The sequence below is a fragment of the Rhipicephalus microplus genome, chromosome 10 (assembly GCF_043290135.1).
Source record: "Rhipicephalus microplus isolate Deutch F79 chromosome 10, USDA_Rmic, whole genome shotgun sequence".
NCBI lineage: Eukaryota > Metazoa > Arthropoda > Arachnida > Ixodida > Ixodidae > Rhipicephalus > Rhipicephalus microplus.
The window spans coordinates 15,892,949-15,911,103 of NC_134709.1; the positions used below are offsets into that span (position 1 = coordinate 15,892,949).

At 47.0% G+C, this 18,155-nt stretch overlaps 1 protein-coding gene across 7 annotated transcripts in view; it reads left to right on the plus strand.

Annotated features, from left to right (window-relative positions):
- Window positions 1-6,089: 6,089 nt before the first annotated feature.
- The window catches only part of LOC119181374 (uncharacterized), a 30,646-nt gene continuing 18,580 nt past the window's right edge, over window positions 6,090-18,155 (plus strand). For 6 of the 7 annotated variants that reach the window (XM_075875103.1, XM_075875104.1, XM_037432596.2 and 3 more), the window contains exons 1-3: window positions 6,090-6,311; window positions 6,766-6,834; window positions 7,035-7,094. In XM_075875103.1, coding sequence (XP_075731218.1) covers window positions 6,255-6,311; window positions 6,766-6,834; window positions 7,035-7,094 — 186 coding nt within the window. In that variant the 5' untranslated portion in view covers window positions 6,090-6,254. The remainder of the gene's footprint in view (window positions 6,312-6,765; window positions 6,835-7,034; window positions 7,095-18,155) is intronic. The other variant, XM_037432600.2, reaches the window with a different exon arrangement.

Sequence of the window (18,155 nt, forward strand, 5' to 3'; positions counted from 1 at the left end):
CACTTTTCGCTTCAACACATGAAGCATGGTCTTTGACGGGGCCCTGCTTTTGATGTCCTGCAGAGGGAATGTCATCGTCACTAAGGAGACATTTGATGATGTCACTTTTTCCATGTGTTTGGTCTCCCATCATGTCTGGCTCAAGCAGGGCGGTAAGAACACCAGGTTCAGCATTGCCGTTAGATACAGACCTGGCAAGCCCATAAAAACTTAGGCAAGACACGGTAATTAGAAACTGTTGGGGTGTTGGATGAGTATTGCAACCGCTTGATTGCCGTACTATGCCAAACAGATTTTCCACTGGGTCCTGACTAAGCTTGGCGGTCATTAGGTACTTGTAGCCAACATTCTCTGTCAGATATGTCAGCAATGACAGAACGCTAGCAATTGTGACTCTCAGGCCAGCCGCAGTAGATGCCGAAAGAAAGCCACCTCGACCACCTGCATGCAGCTCTCATTCGGTCAGGTACGTCAAGAATGAAAGAAGCTTGTCCTCCAACGCAGAGTCTGGCCGCAGGGCTTGTCTTGGAAATCTGGATGTCATTATTTCAATGACGTCTCGTATCATTCTAAAAAAAATACAAGAAGTTGCATTTTTAGATTTAGTTCATAGTTGAATATATAGTGCTGCGATTTTTTTCATAGCTGAGTAAATGTACCTTCGAAAAAGCGTTGCGCGTAAACTTACCCAAAGAAGATGAGCACTGGTTGTATGCCTCCACAGTTGCGTTCCAGCTCTGTCTCATACAGTCGAAGACCATTGAGCACCTTGTCACCAAACACTTGAAATGCAAAGAGAACCCTCATTTTCTCAAAGTTGTTCAGGTTTGTGTGACTTCTTGTTATTCCAGACATGGCTTGAAGGGTTACATTAGAGCCGTCAAGCTCCAGTGCTTTCTGTAGTGGACGAAGAGAGACCTGCGAAATATACACAGAGAAAAGACAAGCCGTTTGCATTTTAAACCAATATACAGCCCTGGACATACAAACACGGCCTGCTTGCAACAGATGAAATGCAGGGAAAACCTACTGAACTATCTTACCTCGCCTGCTGGTGTGTTGAAGCTGCTCTTCAGGAGGCCATTTCTGAGGCACCTAATAAGTGCGGAAAGTCGGACACAAAATAAAGTGAACGGCTTGCATCATCTGGGTGTTGCACCTTGCATTTTGTCAGTGTTGTAGTCGCTCCAATCAGAGACCACATCTTCCTGTTCCAAGATGCGCCGTCACTAGTAATGAAGTCAACAAATAATCCCGCATTTTCTGCAAGGATAACTGCTTCTGTCATAATTTTTGCTAGCAGGTCTCCTTTCACGTTACCATGAGTGGCGAATACGGCTAGAATCTGCGTCCACTTCCTAACAAACGGTACGAAACAAATGACCATTCCATGGTGTCACACACAGTGTGTTTGTCAGTCTTAGGTGTGAAGGAGCCCAGATCAACGAATCCTTCAATGAGTGCATCGGAAGTAACAGCTAGGTTTTCTGACAGTGTCATTTCATCTACTAGCAGCCCTCCATGTCTTTTGAAATGATTTATCGTGCTTGTTTTTTCCTTAATGACTTTAAAGATTTTGGGATTAAAGCCAAATCCGGTTCTATAAGACTTCAAGTAATTGCTCAGCGTTGATTTTGCAGGGAGTGTAAGAATATTTTGCTTGCACATATAGTTTCAGGCCTTTCATTTTCATAATGACACACTCGAGGATCCAGCTCTTGCTGTATGCCATTCCCCGCATGCCTTTACGTTTAGCTGCTGCAAACATATGCATAGCGGCCTCTTTTTGTTTTGATGGCAATGTTTCAAGTTTGCTCTTGAGGGCGTCTTCAGTGATTCTCGAATTTGCATTTTTCATTGCGGAAACCATTTGTTGCAGTGTGCTAGCACGTGAGGCCAAGCGCTTTGTCCTTTGCCGAGCCAGCTTCAGGTGCTTAGTAATGTTCCTCTTCACAGGCTTTCTTGTCTTGAACCAGGACTTTCTTGATTGTAGGCTCTTCCTTAGGTAGCGGCATGCTACACAGACGGCACCTAAAGCAAAAAAAGTTAGGCTTTCATTTTCATATTTGGAGCCATATTTATGCAACACTTGTTACAATATGTAAGAAATTATTGAACAAATCAGCGAACAGCACAAGGCAAATTTTTTTATTTTTTTTGTAGCGGTCCAACATTATTCACACAGCCAATTCCCTATTTTACTTGTGCTTTTCTGTTATTGCCTTCTGGCACCTTTATTAATTTGTAATAACACATGACATAGGGTGAATCCAAATGGAGAGTTTCTTGTAAGTGCGTGGCAACATTTTTCAATTGCACGTTTAGTTTTCACTTGGATAAGCAGGATGACAAGATATGGTATTCATCTGGTTTGCTGAAACTTATGAGCCTCGAAGACGCATGAAATGACATGATATTACACTGCAATGTACAAGCGAAGCTCATTTTTTTTTTTTTTCACGTCTTAAAGGGTGCTTTTTTCCACATGAAAAAAAATTAATAGCTCAGTGTCGCAGAACAAGCTGAGTGCTTACCTTCTTTGCTTACTATTCCTGAGCAAGATCTGCTGAGCACAATGCCATATACAATGTCTACATAGTGCTTGAGGTGGCATGTGATATCCTTGCTGTAGTTGTTGTCAAACTCTGCTTGGCCCATGGCACCCTTGCAGAGAATAGCACTATCGGAGTACCTAAAAATCTCCGCCGCTTCCTTTACCGATCTGATTGGAACGTCCTTCCTCTCTTTTCCACGAAAGTATAGGCGGGCGGTAACTATGTCTGCGCAGTCCGTTGCAAACATCAGCACTCTTTCGTGAAGAAAAGCAAATGGTTTTTTTTTTTACACTTGTCGTGGCAAACACAACCCCATCAAAGTCCAGAGCATCAAGTCGCCCCTACCCGTTCGGGACACTCACAGTGTTCACAATCATATGAAAATCATGCCGGGGCACCATCCCATCCAGGCTGTCGTCGCCATCCGCACCCACATCTGGGGATGATGTATAAAGAACATCGCGTTGAGACAAACGCAGCTTCTTTGTGCACGTAGCTGGGCACACAGCAACGTGTTTTCTCTCTGGTCTTCGCTGACGCGTCTCCTTTGAGAGGTAGGCTGGCAAATCGGGCAGGAGAGTAGAACCGCGTCGTCGATCAGCGCTGGCTTACCTCGAGGAATCCTTACTTCCTGACCATTGACGACGTGCACATAGTTGCGCAAAATAAAACGCTCCTCAAAGTGCCTCTCACACACAGCTGAAGTCTCGGTAAGTGCCTTATCTTTGCGGCGAAGGTTTCTGTCCCATTTGCTTCCGCCGTTCATAGTCCTTAGGCACCCCAAAAAGAGACAGCATGCGCCCGTTTGCTTCTCGAAAACCAGGATACCTGGCTCTTGCATCCGGGTGCATAGCAATGCGTACCTGTTTTTTTCTTCTTCATTTCCATTTCCCTAGAAGTGACATTAGCACAGCATCGAACACAGAGAGAGTCACAGATTCACTTGCAAAAAACACACTGACCCATCGCAACGCCACGCGTTAAAGCATGCAAACGCTTGCAGCCGGCATGGTCTCCTCGGGAAGAGCACACCAGCGCCCCTAGCAGGAGTTTTAGCTCTTGGCTTCACGAACCCTATGGCCGCCGCCCTCCGCTCTTTTCACTATCCAATACTTCTAGTACACTGTAGTTACGCTTCCAACCCTGCTGTGCCACCGGCCCCTCCAAGTTTTGCGGAAATCTTGCAAATTCTACCGGGCCATACTTCGACTTCACAAACTACGACGATTCCGGCCCAGACTGTGAGCGTGTTCACTTGTGCTGCACCTGTCGGCGTCTCGGCTGGCCGTGCTCCTGCTGTGCCTGCTCCTGTCGTGTTTCCTGCGGTTGAGCATACCCGGACTGTACTTGCTTGCGTCCCAGCTCACCATACGTCGGTTGTGCCTGCTGCTCCCGTCTTGCCTGCTGCTGATTCCGCCCCGGCTGTGCGTCTTTTCGCTTGTGGTGGCCTCCGGGATGCTGTGTCTGTTCTCGATCTGCCGGAGGTTCATCCACCAAGCATGCCAGCCGAGATTCAGTAAGTGGTCCCAGTTCTGTGTGCTGAGGAGGTGCTACCACTGGTCGCGTCTACGCCGGCCATGCCGGTTCCTGTTCTGTGCATCGCGCCTGCATTGGTGGCATCGAGCCGTGTCCCGTCGGAGCATCGTTTTATGCTTGTTCCGGCCCCTACTGTGCCAGAAGAACACTGGAAGGACAGCAGATGGCCGATTCTTACGTACCACCGGACTGCTGTGGGGGGCGACAGTGCCTGTCGTGGAAATTGCACGACTACAAGCGTCGACACTGTAGACTCAAACACTACAATGACTGTGCAGACATTCTCTCTTGGGGGAGGGGATGATAGGCTGGTGTGCCTTGCTTTTCTGTGTTTGCTGTGCAATTCTTTACGTGTTATGTTGTGCGCTTCCTTACTTGTTTGTGTATACCGTACATTTTTATTTCATTGTGTATTTGTCTTTGTCTGTATACTGTTGTATTTTGGGTATGCATGCTGTGTACATGTTCACTATCATTAGGTAATGTGTTAGCTGGTAGGTACCCGAGTGTTCTTCAATTCAAGGGGGTGGTGATGTGGTGTCTGGGTTTCTGTTCCGGTTTTGGAATCGGTTGGCTGGCCCCTATGGGACATTGTACATATGTATATATAGTGATGCTTGTGTATATAGAGGGAGTTCCTGCTTGGCTACCGGCTGCTGCATACTGCTTGTTGGCCGGTGCTTCAGCGCCGTGCTTTGTGTTCTCGTGCGTCACGTCCGGCACATGATACTACAAGAATCGTATCTGAAATTTTCCAGATTATCTATGACGAGTGACCATGCCCTTAACACTGCAATTTTTTTCATGCACCACACTGACATGTTCAAATACATCTTTTTCCCTTAAACTATAGAAGCCTAGAGTTGGTTGCCCGGAAGTGTTTGTTCTCTACCACTTCAAGAATTTTCGGAAGCCTGTGCATGAATGTTGACTTGTTATTGTTGTTCTTTTTCTACTCCTGCAATAGCCTCATTGAGGCGGCATTAGGTAAACATAAATATGTAAATAAATGAATAAAAACTTCTTTGTTTTGTTAACTGTGTTGACATGCTGTGTGTGAACAGCTTCATTCTCTTTCAAGAATGCCCCGCCGCGGTGGTCTAGTGGCTAAGGTACTCGGCTGCTGACCCGCAGGTCGCGGGTTCGAATCCCGGCTGCGGTGGCTGCATTTTCGATAGAGGCGGAAATGTTGTAGGCCCGTGTACTCAAATTTGGGTGCACGGTAAAGAACCCCAGGTAATCGAAATTTCCGGAGCCCTCCACTACGGCGTCTCTCATAATCATATGGTAGCTTTGGGACGTTAAACCCCACAAATCTTTCAAGAACGCCCGAAAAACAACCCAGAAGTACCTTGACTTTCCAGATACATTGATCAGTTGGCATCTACAAAACTGATCCAGTATATATTTGAATGTGACTCAGTCTCACTAGGACACCCCAATCTCATACGCCATAGACCCTTGGCACAAACTCCCTCCAAAAATGGGCAAAAAAAGAAATATTTTTATGAGAAAGTAAAAGTGCAAAACAGTGCAAGCAACTGCTTTGTGAAGACACAGTCAAAGCTGCTATATTGACGTGCTTCCATAAATGGATTACTTGGAGCACTGTATTGATGTGCATATTGTTCCCACTATAGCGGGGAAAATTGGGAACAATTGATATATTTTAGAATGGCAAAGATGATTATCTTGTTAAGCATACTCGTTTACTTATATTGTGTCGGGCATCCTATTTCTTCCATTGATGAATAAACTTAAAATTATTTCAATCTATGTAGAATTGCCCTTCTATATATGGAAGTCCAAGTTAATAAGCCGAGACTTAATATATAAAAACGCTCAATTCTGACAGTTTTTAAAGAGAAAAATTATTGAAATCCATAGATATTAGCATGGAGAAAGAAAAGATTAGCCATTTTCTGCAACTGTTAAAACGCCCCAGCGCAATGATGATGATAGTTTTGGCAGCGTCATCTCTTGGTCAAATAAATTAGTTCACAACGCCACCGTTACCTTAATTTTTGTTGCATTGTCGAAGGTACAGTTTCCCTTCTCCAAGTGGTAGTAAATACAAGCTAAATAGGTGTTACAACTTTGGGGGTGTTAGGTCAGAAGACGACTGACGACGAGACGTGCTCATGTTATCGTGCGCTCGAAACCATGGCTACATATCACTGTCCTGACGGTTCCATGGCTCGAAACGCTCCATACACAGAGGTAACAGGGGAATGAAAATGGGTTGAGAGTAGACAGATCCTATGGGAAGTTTGCTATATATAAGTGCTTGATAATTCCCTACCTTGCCAAGCGATTTTGTTGACAGCGCCCCGTAATTTATGTTATGTAAGGTAGCTATGGTTGACTATAAGTACTAGAGCCAGGGCCGTAAACTATGCGCTGCCCGCTGACACCAGCTTGACCAAAGGAAAAAGCACATAAAGCTGCTTCTTTAGGGCAACGTCTCCACCTCGGTGGTACAGCGTGTACGCCGCGATTGCGATGCGTGCTCGACTACCGAATCAACAGTCGCGGGTTTGATCCTGGCCATGGCTGTCAAATTTTGATGGAGGCCAAATGCTTGCTGCCCGTGTATTGAGCTGTGTCGGTTGCACGGGCACCATGCTTCATGGCTAACTCTGCTTTAATAATCTCCCCCCCCTCTCTCTCTCAGGACGTGACCTGTGCCGATGTCAAGCAGGAGTTCACGATGCCAAACAGCCCTCCACCACTGCTATCTCTTGTAAGTGATGTGTAGCGTAAAGTTGTGCAATTAGAAGTTATAATGCTCTGCAATCTAACTTGGAGCAGTTACAAGCTGATGTTCTCGTGTGTGCTACTTTGCAGTAAGTGTGAGATCAACCCAAAGTTTGTTAGCTATACCAACCAAGTAGAGCAGATTAGCGGCTAAAAGCTTCATTAAAAACAAAATAATTCTTTCAGGTCACGGAGAGTGTTGACATCAAGGTGGAACCAAGCAGCCCTGAGACTGTGCTTCCTCTCGTAAGTCAAGTACAACATGGCATTGCGTGGTCTTGTGTACTTTCATCTTAACTAAATCCAGAAAAGAGGGGTGACCTTTTCATCATGTTAGCATTAAAGAACCCCTAACAGCGAAGTTTTTGTTTGTGACTTTTTAACTGTAATTTGTAGCTTTGTGTCTGGTAATCCCGAACTTAAACCATAAATGCTCTAATGCAGCCCATGTATAGCAAGGCCACTTGCACTAACCGTAGAGATTTTGATTATGCTGGAAGACACAGTTTTTTCTTCTGGGCCCCACACGGTAAGTATTGAAGCGATGTGTGTTCTTCAGAATAGTTAAGCCGGTTAGGCATGTGTGCCCTCAGAAAAAACACAAACATTCCTGGCCTGAGCAGCTACCTAGAGAGCAGCCGGACAACAGAGCGAGAGAGCTGGAGAATGATAGCCGGTGTGGGGTATCAATCATGACAATATGTGCACCCCACAAGTCTTCTGTGACGTCGACAACGCTCGATTTACTCATGGAACGTCACACTGGGCCTCGATCTGCAGCATACCAGTGGCAACGTGGCGACGTGCTGCTAACTCAGATGAGCACTCACGCTTGCTTTAAAACCAAATTAAGATATTGTAAGACAGTAGCAGCGTTGGAGTCTCGACGGCGTTTATTAGGCCGAATCGCCTGATCAACCCTTCGAACGAAGACGACGTTTTTTGTGATGGTGATTATATACAGATGAAGAAGATGAAGGTCAAACGTTGTCAATATTGTGCTTACACTAATTTCCCCCTCGCGCGGAAGCGGCCAATTAGGCCGCTGTTTATGACGGTGGTATAGGCGCACGAATGGTTTTAAGCGCGACACGTGAACAACCTCCGTACCACGAAAACGGCCGTCGGGAGGCATGACAACAGGGGTCACTCGATAGTTAACAGGAGACGTCTGCTCGACTATAGCGTAGGGGCCGATGAAACGTGAGTGAAACTTATCACACAGGCCAGGAACCCGCGTTGGGGTCCGCAACAGTACTTCGTCTCCAGTATTGAAGTGAACTACGCGGTGGACGCCATCGTAGCGAGTCTTCCGCTCTTGTTGGCTTGCCTGTGTATTGAGGTGGGCGCGTCGGCGACAATCGGCCAGGCGAGAGGTTAATTAAGTGCTCCCTCGATGACGAGTTCACAGGGACGTCAAAAAAATGTCGAGCGGAGATGTTGGTTGACGGCCATAGACGAGAAAGAATGGGGAATAGCCCATGGTGCGCTGTGTAGCGGTATTGTACGCAAAAGTCACGAATGGCAGGATGGTATCCCAGTTGGTGTGGTCGGCGTTGATATACATAGATATCATGTCGGTCAAAGTTCGATGGAAGCGCTCTGTGAGGCCGTTAGTCTGGGGATGGTAGCTGGATGTCGTCTTATAAATCGTATTACATGCGTGGAGGACTTGTTCGAGTAGTTTCGAAAGAAACGCCTTGCAGCGATCGCTCAATAAGATGCGTGGTGCACCATGTCTTAGAAAGATTGCCTCCAGAAAAAATGTGGCAATGTCCTCTGCTGATCCTGAAGGAAGTGCAGCTGTTTCGGCGTACCTTGTTAAGTGGTCAACTGCTGTGACAATCCAGCGCATGCCGCTAGCAGATATTGGTAGCGGTCCGTAGAGGTCAATGCCAATGACATCGAAGGGAGCGTCAGGACGCGGAAGAGGTTGTAGGAGACCGACCGGGGAGGAAGTGGGTCGCTTGCGGCGTTGGCATAGCGAGCATGACACATCATATCGCGCTACGCAGTTAGAAAGGCCAGGCCAGGCAAAACGACTGCGGATGCGTTCATAGGTTTTTCGAAAACCGAGATGACCAGCCTTGGGGTCATCGTGAAACGCCTCCAAAATCTGCGCCCTTAGGGAACGAGGAGCAACAGGAACCCAGCGCTGTCCTTCGGGGTGGAAGACAAAGCGGTTAAGGATTGAGTTTTCAGTCTTGAAGTTCTGCAGCTGTCGATGGGCGCGAGCATTGGGAGGACGAGAGGAGCCTTGAAGGCGCTGCATTATAGAGCGACAGTAAGTGTCGCTGCATTGGTGGGACGCAAACGTCAAACGTGTCGTTGTTGAAGGTAGAAAGAAAATCGACAGCGGCGAGTGAATGAACTGGCGGAGGCACTTTGATGGGTTCACTCACAGTTGGCGACAGGCCAGGAGTGCCGGATGAGGATTGTAAAGGACAGCGGCTAAGGGCATCGGCATCGTTGTGTTTCTTGCCGGATTTGTAGATAACGTCAAACTCGTATTCTTGGAAACGAAGTATCCAGCGACCGAGACGTCCAGACAAATTCTTCAACGTCGACAGCCAGCACAAAGCGTGGTGGTCAGTGACGACGGTAAAGTGGCGGCCGTGAAGATATGGTCGAAACTTCTGGATGGCCCAGACAACGGCGAGACACTCCTGCTCGGTGATGGTGTAGTTTTTCTCTGCTGCTGTGAGGGTGCGACTTGCGAATGCGATCACACGTTCGTCACAATGCTCTGTTCGTTGCAGAAGTACAGCGCCGAGTCCGTGTCCGCTGGCATCAGTATGGAGGAGAGTGGGTGCGGCGTTATCGAAATGACAAAGCACTGGCTCAAACGTGAGGGCACGTTTCAAGGTGTCAAAAGCCATTTGGCATTCGTCCGACCATACGCGTGACGCTCCCAAAGAAAGGAGTTGGTGAAGTTGCGCAGCAATGGTGGCGAAGTCTCGTATAAAGCGCCGGAAGTACGACGCAAGGCCAAGAAAGCTTCGGAGCTCTTTGACGCGTTGAGGCACCGGGAAGTGAAGAACGGCGGTAATCTTGTCGGGATCAGGCCGGATTCCATCTTTGCTGACGAGATGTCCGAGTACTTTAATACTTTTGCTAGCAAAGTGGTACTTCTTGGTGTTGAGCTGAAGGCCAGCAGCTGCGAGACACGTCAGAACTTCATCCAGGCACTGCAAGTGCTGTTCGAATGCTGAAGAAAATATGACGATGTCGTCAAGGTGACATAAGCATGTTTTCCACTTAAGGCCCCGCAATACAGTGTCTATCAGTCGTTCAAACGTTGCTGGCGCATTGCAGAGGCCGAAAGGCATGACGTTAAATTCGTAAAGCCCATCAGGTGTGGCAAAGGCAGTTTTTTCCTTGTCATCCTCGTGCATTGGAATTTGCCAATAACCGGAGCGCAAGTCAAGGCTCGAAAAATATTCCGCTCCTTGTAAGGAATCTAAGGCATCATCAATGCGAGGCAAGGGATATACGTCTTTTCTGGTTACTTTGTTTAATGCGCGGTAGTCAACGCAGAATCGCACCGAACCGTCTTTTTTTCTTAAGAGAACGACAGGTGACGACCAAGGGCTTGAAGAGGGGTGGATGATGTTTTGCTTGAGCATATCAGCAACGTGCTTGTCGATGATCTCGCGTTCGCTGGAAGAAACACGGTATGGTCGACGACGGACAATAGAAGTTCCGTCGGTGTGTATGCGATGAGCCACCGCAGAAGTCTGGCTTAGAGCAGTGGAATGTACGTCGAAAGAAAATTTATGCTTAGACAACAACGCCAGTAGTTCGTCTGCTTGCGGGGGAGTGACATCCGTGCTGATGGTATTGACGAGAGCCGTAGTGGGTGGAGCATCTGTTGGTATTGAACGTGATTACACCAGACTGGTGTCCGAAGCCACTACAGAGATAGGTTGTGTGTCCACACTGGAAACTACAACAGTGCCCTTGGTCAGCAGAATTGGCTCATTGGTGATATTCAGTACTGCGAGAAATGCGGTGCCGTTGGAGAAGCGGACAAGACTCGATGAAAGTGCAATCCCTGTGGATAGACAACGGGCTGATGGACTGACTAGAACGTCACCGTGGTCAATGGAGTCAAACATAACGGTGATAACGTGCTCGTGGTTAGGTGGCACAAGGAAGTCATTGGCTGTTCGTAGCCGGTCACGAGATAATTTCGGGGAAATATCATCCGTCTCTCCCATATGTATGAGTCGTCGTCGACAAGAGATGGAAGCAGCAGCATCAGAAAGAAAGTCCCATCCTAAAATAAGCATAAAAGCACAAGAATCCAGCTCGGCAAACTGAATATGATGCCTGATCCCATCAATGAAAACTCTAACGGTGCACTGTGCTGATGGCCGTATCTGCGAGTCATTTGCGCTACGTAAGAGAGTGCCAGTATAAGGTGTGGTAACCTTATGTAGACGAGTACACAAATCCGCATGAATAACAGAAATAGCAGCCCCCGTGTCCACCAATGCCTGAACTGGTACCCCTTCCGCATACATTAATAACAAGTTGGCTGGGCCCTCTGGAGGTTTTGGTGTTTGTTCGAGCGATGCAGCTTTCCCTCCAAAAACTGCACCAGCTAGTTTTCCGAGTGGTAGTCAGAAGTAGGTACAGCCGGTCTCAGAGGAGATGTTGAGCGTCGTAGAGGTGAAGGGGACCGGCGGCGTCTGGGATAGCAGGGGCGAGGTGCGGCGAGTGGAGAAGTCGGAGAGACGGAACGTGCCGTAGGGCGTCGCTGGTACTGGTTCGGGGATGGCTCCGAATCCCTTTCGTAAACATCGTAGCCACTGCGGTCGTCCTGTTGGCGCTTGCAAAAAAATCCTGAAATATGGCCCCGAATGCCACAATAGTAACATATTGGGCAAGGCGAGCGCCAGGGGGCGTAGTGTGCTGGAGCTGTAACAGGCACTGGTACTGGCGCTGGGACAGGCAAGTGTAGTGCAAATGCTGCTACGTTGGACTGCGCAGGAACAGGATGCGCGTGCTGAACCAAGGCAGGTGGCATGGCAGCGACTTGCGCATACGTCATGGGTGGTGTTGGTGGTGCCGTAGTGTTCGATGGGAGAGCGCCAGCCATGGATGAGAGCTCCTTTTTGATGATGTCGCGCAGACCAGCAGATTGAGAGTGAGGTCGAGGGGCGGGTGCACATGACAACCCTTGCGCTTGAAGTTCCTCGCGAATCAGAGTGCGAATCAGCGCGCGCAAATCCGCATCTGAGGAAGGCCGGCTGTCACTGGCGTCTGGGTAGTCTAGGTGCAATCGAATGGCTTGGAGTTCATCAAGATGCTGACATGTCGTGATGACGTCCTCAATGGTGGTGGGGTTTTTAACACACCACCATTGAGTGGGCACGGGAGCAGCACCTTCGGCGCCTCGCTCACCCGTGTTTTTTCCGAAATGCAGGCCCTGCTTGCTATTTTCGTGACATGGCTACCCCTTTCGTTTTGCTGTTCGGCATGCTGCCTCGAGCCATCGCCGATAGCAGTGTGCCCGAGCAGCTACTGCGCATGGTTGGAATTCAAGCCGGCGTCACTAAATCTTGACAAGACATTCTTCACGGAACCCTCTGCCTGCCCACAACTCAACGACCGATACCCCATCCCATCAGCAACGACATCACCAAGCTTCCCGTATTTAAACGAACGCCGCCCCACCGCCCACTTCAGTGGGCACGGGAGCAGCACCTTCGGCGCCTCGCTCACCCGTGTTTTTTCCGAAATGCAGGCCCTGCTTGCTATTTTCGTGACATGGCTACCCCTTTCGTCCTGCTGTTCGGCATGCTGCCTCGAGCCATCGCCGATAGCAGTGTGCCCGAGCAGCTACTGCGCATGGTTGGAATTCAAGCCGGCGTCACCAAATCTTGACAAGACATTCTTCACGGAACCCTCTGCCTGCCCACAACTCAACGACCGATACCCCATCCCATCAGCAACGACATCACCAAGCTGCCCGTATTTAAACGAACGCCGCCCCACCGCCCACTTCAGTGGGCATGGGAGCAGCACCTTCGGCGCCTCGCTCACCCGTGTTTTTTCCGAAATGCAGGCCCTGCTTGCTATTTTCGTGACATGGCTACCCCTTTCGTCCTGCTGTTCGGCATGCTGCCTCGAGCCATCGCCGATAGCAGTGTGCCCGAGCAGCTACTGCGCATGGTTGGAATTCAAGCCGGCGTCACCAAATCTTGACAAGACATTCTTCACGGAACCCTCTGCCTGCCCACAACTCAACGACCGATACCCCATCCCATCAGCAACGACATCACCAAGCTGCCCGTATTTAAACGAACGCCGCCCCACCGCCCACTTCAGTGGGCACGGGAGCAGCACCTTCGGCGCCTCGCTCACCCGTGTTTTTTCCGAAATGCAGGTGTGTAGCCCAATTTCATTATATGCCAGAAAGTCAGATGATCGTTTTTTGGTGCTCTTCCCGTGCCCACGGGTGTTTTGCGAGTCATTGTCCGAATGTTACGCTATGGCGTTAACACTCTTACTCTCGGGTGATGTGGAAACTAATCCTGGACCCACCACCCGCAGTGCTCGCTCGGAAACCCCCTTGGAAGTTGAATCGTTACCGGAAAACTTGGCTGAACAGATGAGCGTTATCTTCCAACTTCTGAGAGATCTCCGTGCACAATCCTTGCATAATAGTTCAAAGGTTCAAGAGGAACTAGTGGAAGGTATAAATTCAATTAGAGCAAGCCAGTCAAGTATAGAAACAAAAATGAATTCTATCGAACATAGGCTTGACGAATTTGAAAGTCAACTAAAAGAAGTTGATAGGCTCAGTGAGGGTTTATCGGAAGCCCAAAAGTCCATTGAAGAACTAACTTCCCGGAATAACCTTCTACAGTCCCGCCTTGACGAAATCGAAGATCGGTCCCGTCGGAACAATCTAATTTTTCATGGCATCACTGATTCCAAAGAAACATGGCAACAAACTGAATCCAAATTAATCGGCATACTAAACACCTCGGATTATACTCTCCCGTCCGGCGACATTGAAAGAGCGCACCGCCTGGGTACTTTCTCGCCTAACAAGTGTCGCCCAGTTATAGCGAAATTTGCAAATTATAAGACTAAAGAAAAACTACTTTCCATGCGCAATCGCCTCAAAGAAGACAATATCTCGGTAACCGAAGACTTCTCAACAAACACTCGTACAGCGCGGAAAAAGCTAATAGAATTTGGAAAAAGGCATCCCGGCTCACCACTTTTCAAACTTCACTATAAAAAGTTGTCAATCGGTAACAAACAATACATGTACGACTCTGTTACCGATGCCGTTCAAGAAATACGGCCGCAAGCGGCACGTGTACGACATTCTTCTAATCCTGCCTCGAGTTCCTCGCTGTAGGAAAACGAGAGGGGCAGTGGACAACCGATTTTATCTTATGTATCTGTTCTCTTTACAAATATAAGAAGCATCCTTAACAAACATAACTCTCTATCTTCCGCCATAGATACTTGTTCAGCCCATATAATCGCTCTAACTGAAACCTGGCTTAATGCGCATGTGCGTGATTCCGAACTTTTTCTGAATTCCTCCCGCTTCTCAATTTATCGCTGCGACCGCACTGAAAGACGTGGAGGGGGTGTTTTGTTGGCAATATCAAAAGACATTCCTTCTTCGCCTGTGCACGTGCTCAGCAATCTAGAAATAATATTTAGCTCACTTACAGTAGGCCACCAAAAGTACATTGCTGGTGTATGTTATCGCCCTCCTTCCTTATCACCGACTTTCATTAATGAATTACACGATGTTCTTAACATCATTCATACCCGTTTCTCTTCGTGTCCTTTGTTTCTTTTTGGCGATTTTAATCTCCCAAACATAAAGTGGCATGCCGCCCCACCCTTTTTGTCACCATCTTCAAGCGAAGCTAGCGAATTACTGCAACTATTATCGACTTTTTCGCTTACACAATTAGTTACACTACCCACGCGGGTAACATCTCACGCCGCCAACACCCTTGATTTAATTTTAACAAATACACCTGACCTTGCGTCCGACATTACCTGCTTACCGGATATAAGTGACCATTCATTACTCACATTCTGTATCAATGCGCCATCCCACACATGTAGCAAGAAAAGAAAAATAATACGGAACTACAGAAAAGCAAATTTTGAGGCCATAAATGATGAACTTGCGGTATTCCTTGATGTTTTTTTGAAGGATTATGATGAGCTAACTGTTCAAACTAACTGGGATATGTTTTCTTCCGAAGTTCGCCGACTAACCGATAAGTACATCCCCACGAAATTCATTACGACTCACGCACAATGCCCATGGTACAACCCAAGCATCAAACGCCTATCAAACAAAAAGAAACGTCTATATCGTGCTGCTAAACTTTCTCAGACTAATGCAAAATGGAGCTATGTCACAGCTCTAAAAAACGCTAAAGAAAATTTCATGTCGAATGTATTACCTTCCATGCTAAAATCAAATGTGAAACAATTTTGGCGCACTATTAACCCGACGTCTAATGATTCCATCTCTCTCCTAGATATGTATGGTGATTATATTTCTGAAAGTGAATGTGCTGGTGTCCTTAATGAAACATTTGTAAACAACTTTTCGCATAAATCCAACAGCTCTTTGCCACACCTACCTTACTGCAATTACGTCCAAATGCCACCAGTGAACATGGACGCTGCTGGTATTGCCGCCCTTATAAGCAATTTGAAGTTTCATTCTTCACCTGGTTATGACAGCGTTGATGCTAAATTTTTGAAAAATACATCTGCAACTAGCTCAATCATCTTGGCAAAAATTTTTCAGCAATCACTCGATCAATCTACGCTACCTCTTCAATGGAAAATCGGGAAGGTGGTTCCTATCTATAAATCCGGAAATAAATGTTCTCCTACTAACTATCGCCCCATTTTTCTTACTAGTACCTGCTGCAAGCTTCTAGAACATGTATTATTCACAAATCTTGTAAATTTCCTCCAATCAAACTCCTTTTTCACTCCTGCGCAACACGGGTTTCGTAAAACATACTCCTGTGAAACACAGCTCATAACCTTCACTGAAAAACTGCACACTATCCTGGACAGTTCGTCTCAAGCAGACTGCATTTATTTAGATTTTTCTAAAGCATTTGATAAGGTCTGTCATCAACTTCTACTTCACAAACTAAGTAACCTCAACCTTGATAGAAACGTGCTACAATGGATTGAATCATTCCTTACCCGCCGCACCCAATTTGTTCATGCTAATGGCTTTAACTCTTCTTTCAACGAAGTGCGCTCTGGGGTCCCACAAGGATCCGTCCTAGGGCCCCTTCTATTTCTTATCTATATTAATGACCTCCCTTCAAAATTGTGCTCTAATATTCATTTGTTTGCAGACGACTGTGTGATATTTCGTACGATTAATAATAGTGACGACATTAGAATCCTTCAGTCTGATCTAACCGCTGTTTCTAACTGGTGCCAAACTTGGCTGATGAAATTAAACATTAACAAATGTAAGGTTATGCACGTATCCCGCAACCCCAAGCATCAGTCAACTTATTACCTAAACAACATAGCTTTAGAACTAGTTACATCATATAAGTACCTTGGAGTGCACATTACAACTAACCTCAGCTGGTCAACACATATTGAACATATCATCAACAACGCTAACAGCATGTTAGGTTACTTACGCCGCAATTTTTCTAGAGCCCCATCGTCACTAAAATTATCGCTTTACAAATCCTTAATACGCCCCAAGTTACAGTACGCAGCATCAGTATGGGATCCAAGCCAAGAAAATCTAATCGCTTCTCTCGAGCTTGTTCAAAATAATTCCGCTCGCTTTATCCTGTCAAACTATAACCGCACTGCCAGCATATCTTCAATGAAAAGCAGCCTTTCCCTTCCCTCTATATCATCACGCAGGAAACTTTTTCGGTTAACCATGCTGCATAAAATATATTATCATTCCTCCCTGCGCAACAAACTCTTACCCCAACCACTATACATTTCCCATCGCATTGACCACCGTCACAAGGTTGGCATTAACTATTATCATACAAAATCTGCCACTCAGTCATTCTTGCCCCGTTCATCCCGTGAATGGAACCACCTTCCCGCTGAAATTGCGGGTATCACCGATAACCAACTGTTCCGTGCTGCCTTAGCCAATATTGTATATGCAGAAATATCTAAGGTTTAATCTGTGTTTGTGTGACCACATTGTTGCGATAATACTAATTTGTTTTGTCTTTCCTTTTCCTTTTTATGTACACAACGTTTTGTAACCATGCTACCTCATGTTATACCTTTGTTCTGTACCACTCCCCTCTGTAATGCCTCTGGCCCTGAGGGTATAATAAAATAAAATAAACAAACAGCCAGAGCATTAAACGCGACATGGCCTATCCCTTTGATGATGTGGCGAACACGATCAGCTTCTGTCATCGCCGAGTTCACGCGGTGGCAAAGGGCAAGGACATCTTCAATGTACGAAGTGTACGTCTCCCCGGGAAGTTGGGCACGCCCATCGAGATTTCGTTTCGACACTTCGGAATGGATGTTCAGTTTTCCAAAAATCCTATGGACTTGTTGAGCAAAAGTAGGCCAATCCGGGAAGCTGCTCTCGTGGTTAAAAAACCACGTTTTCGCGACATCGGACAGATAGAAGGCGACGTGACGAAGTTTTTGAAGCTCATCCCATTGGTTATAAACACTGGTCATGTCGTATTCTTTTAGCCATACCTCGACGTCGTCACATGGAAGACCACAGAAGATGGGTGGGTCGCGCTGCCGGGCGTTGACGATCCACGCAGGAATGGTTTGTTGGACAGGGATGCTGGATGTTCCGGGCAGCAGTTCTTGAGCCATGACAGCGGGCGGGGGAAGCAAGCGGCGACCCGAACGAAGCTCCAAGGGAACGTGACGTCGGAGAGGACTTGGGGATCAAAGCACTTCCACCACTCTGTAAGACAGTAGCAGCGTTGGAGTCTCGACGGCGTTTATTAGGCCGAATCGCCTGATCAACCCTTCGAACGAAGACGACGTTTTTTGTGATGATGATTATATACAGATGAAGAAGATGAAGGTCAAACGTTGTCAATATTGTGCTTACAATATCTTGAAGCTAACATTTGCGGCTAATGATCGGTCAGAACTCCCCACACTTATAAGACTGTGAAACGGTGCAAACATCTGAAGGTCTCAGATTTGTTGTCAGAATACTTTAAAGGGACAGAGAGCCATTCAGTACAAGAACTGAAATAACCCCACTAATGGGAAGGTTGTTTATTTTGTTGACTAACACAATCCCTG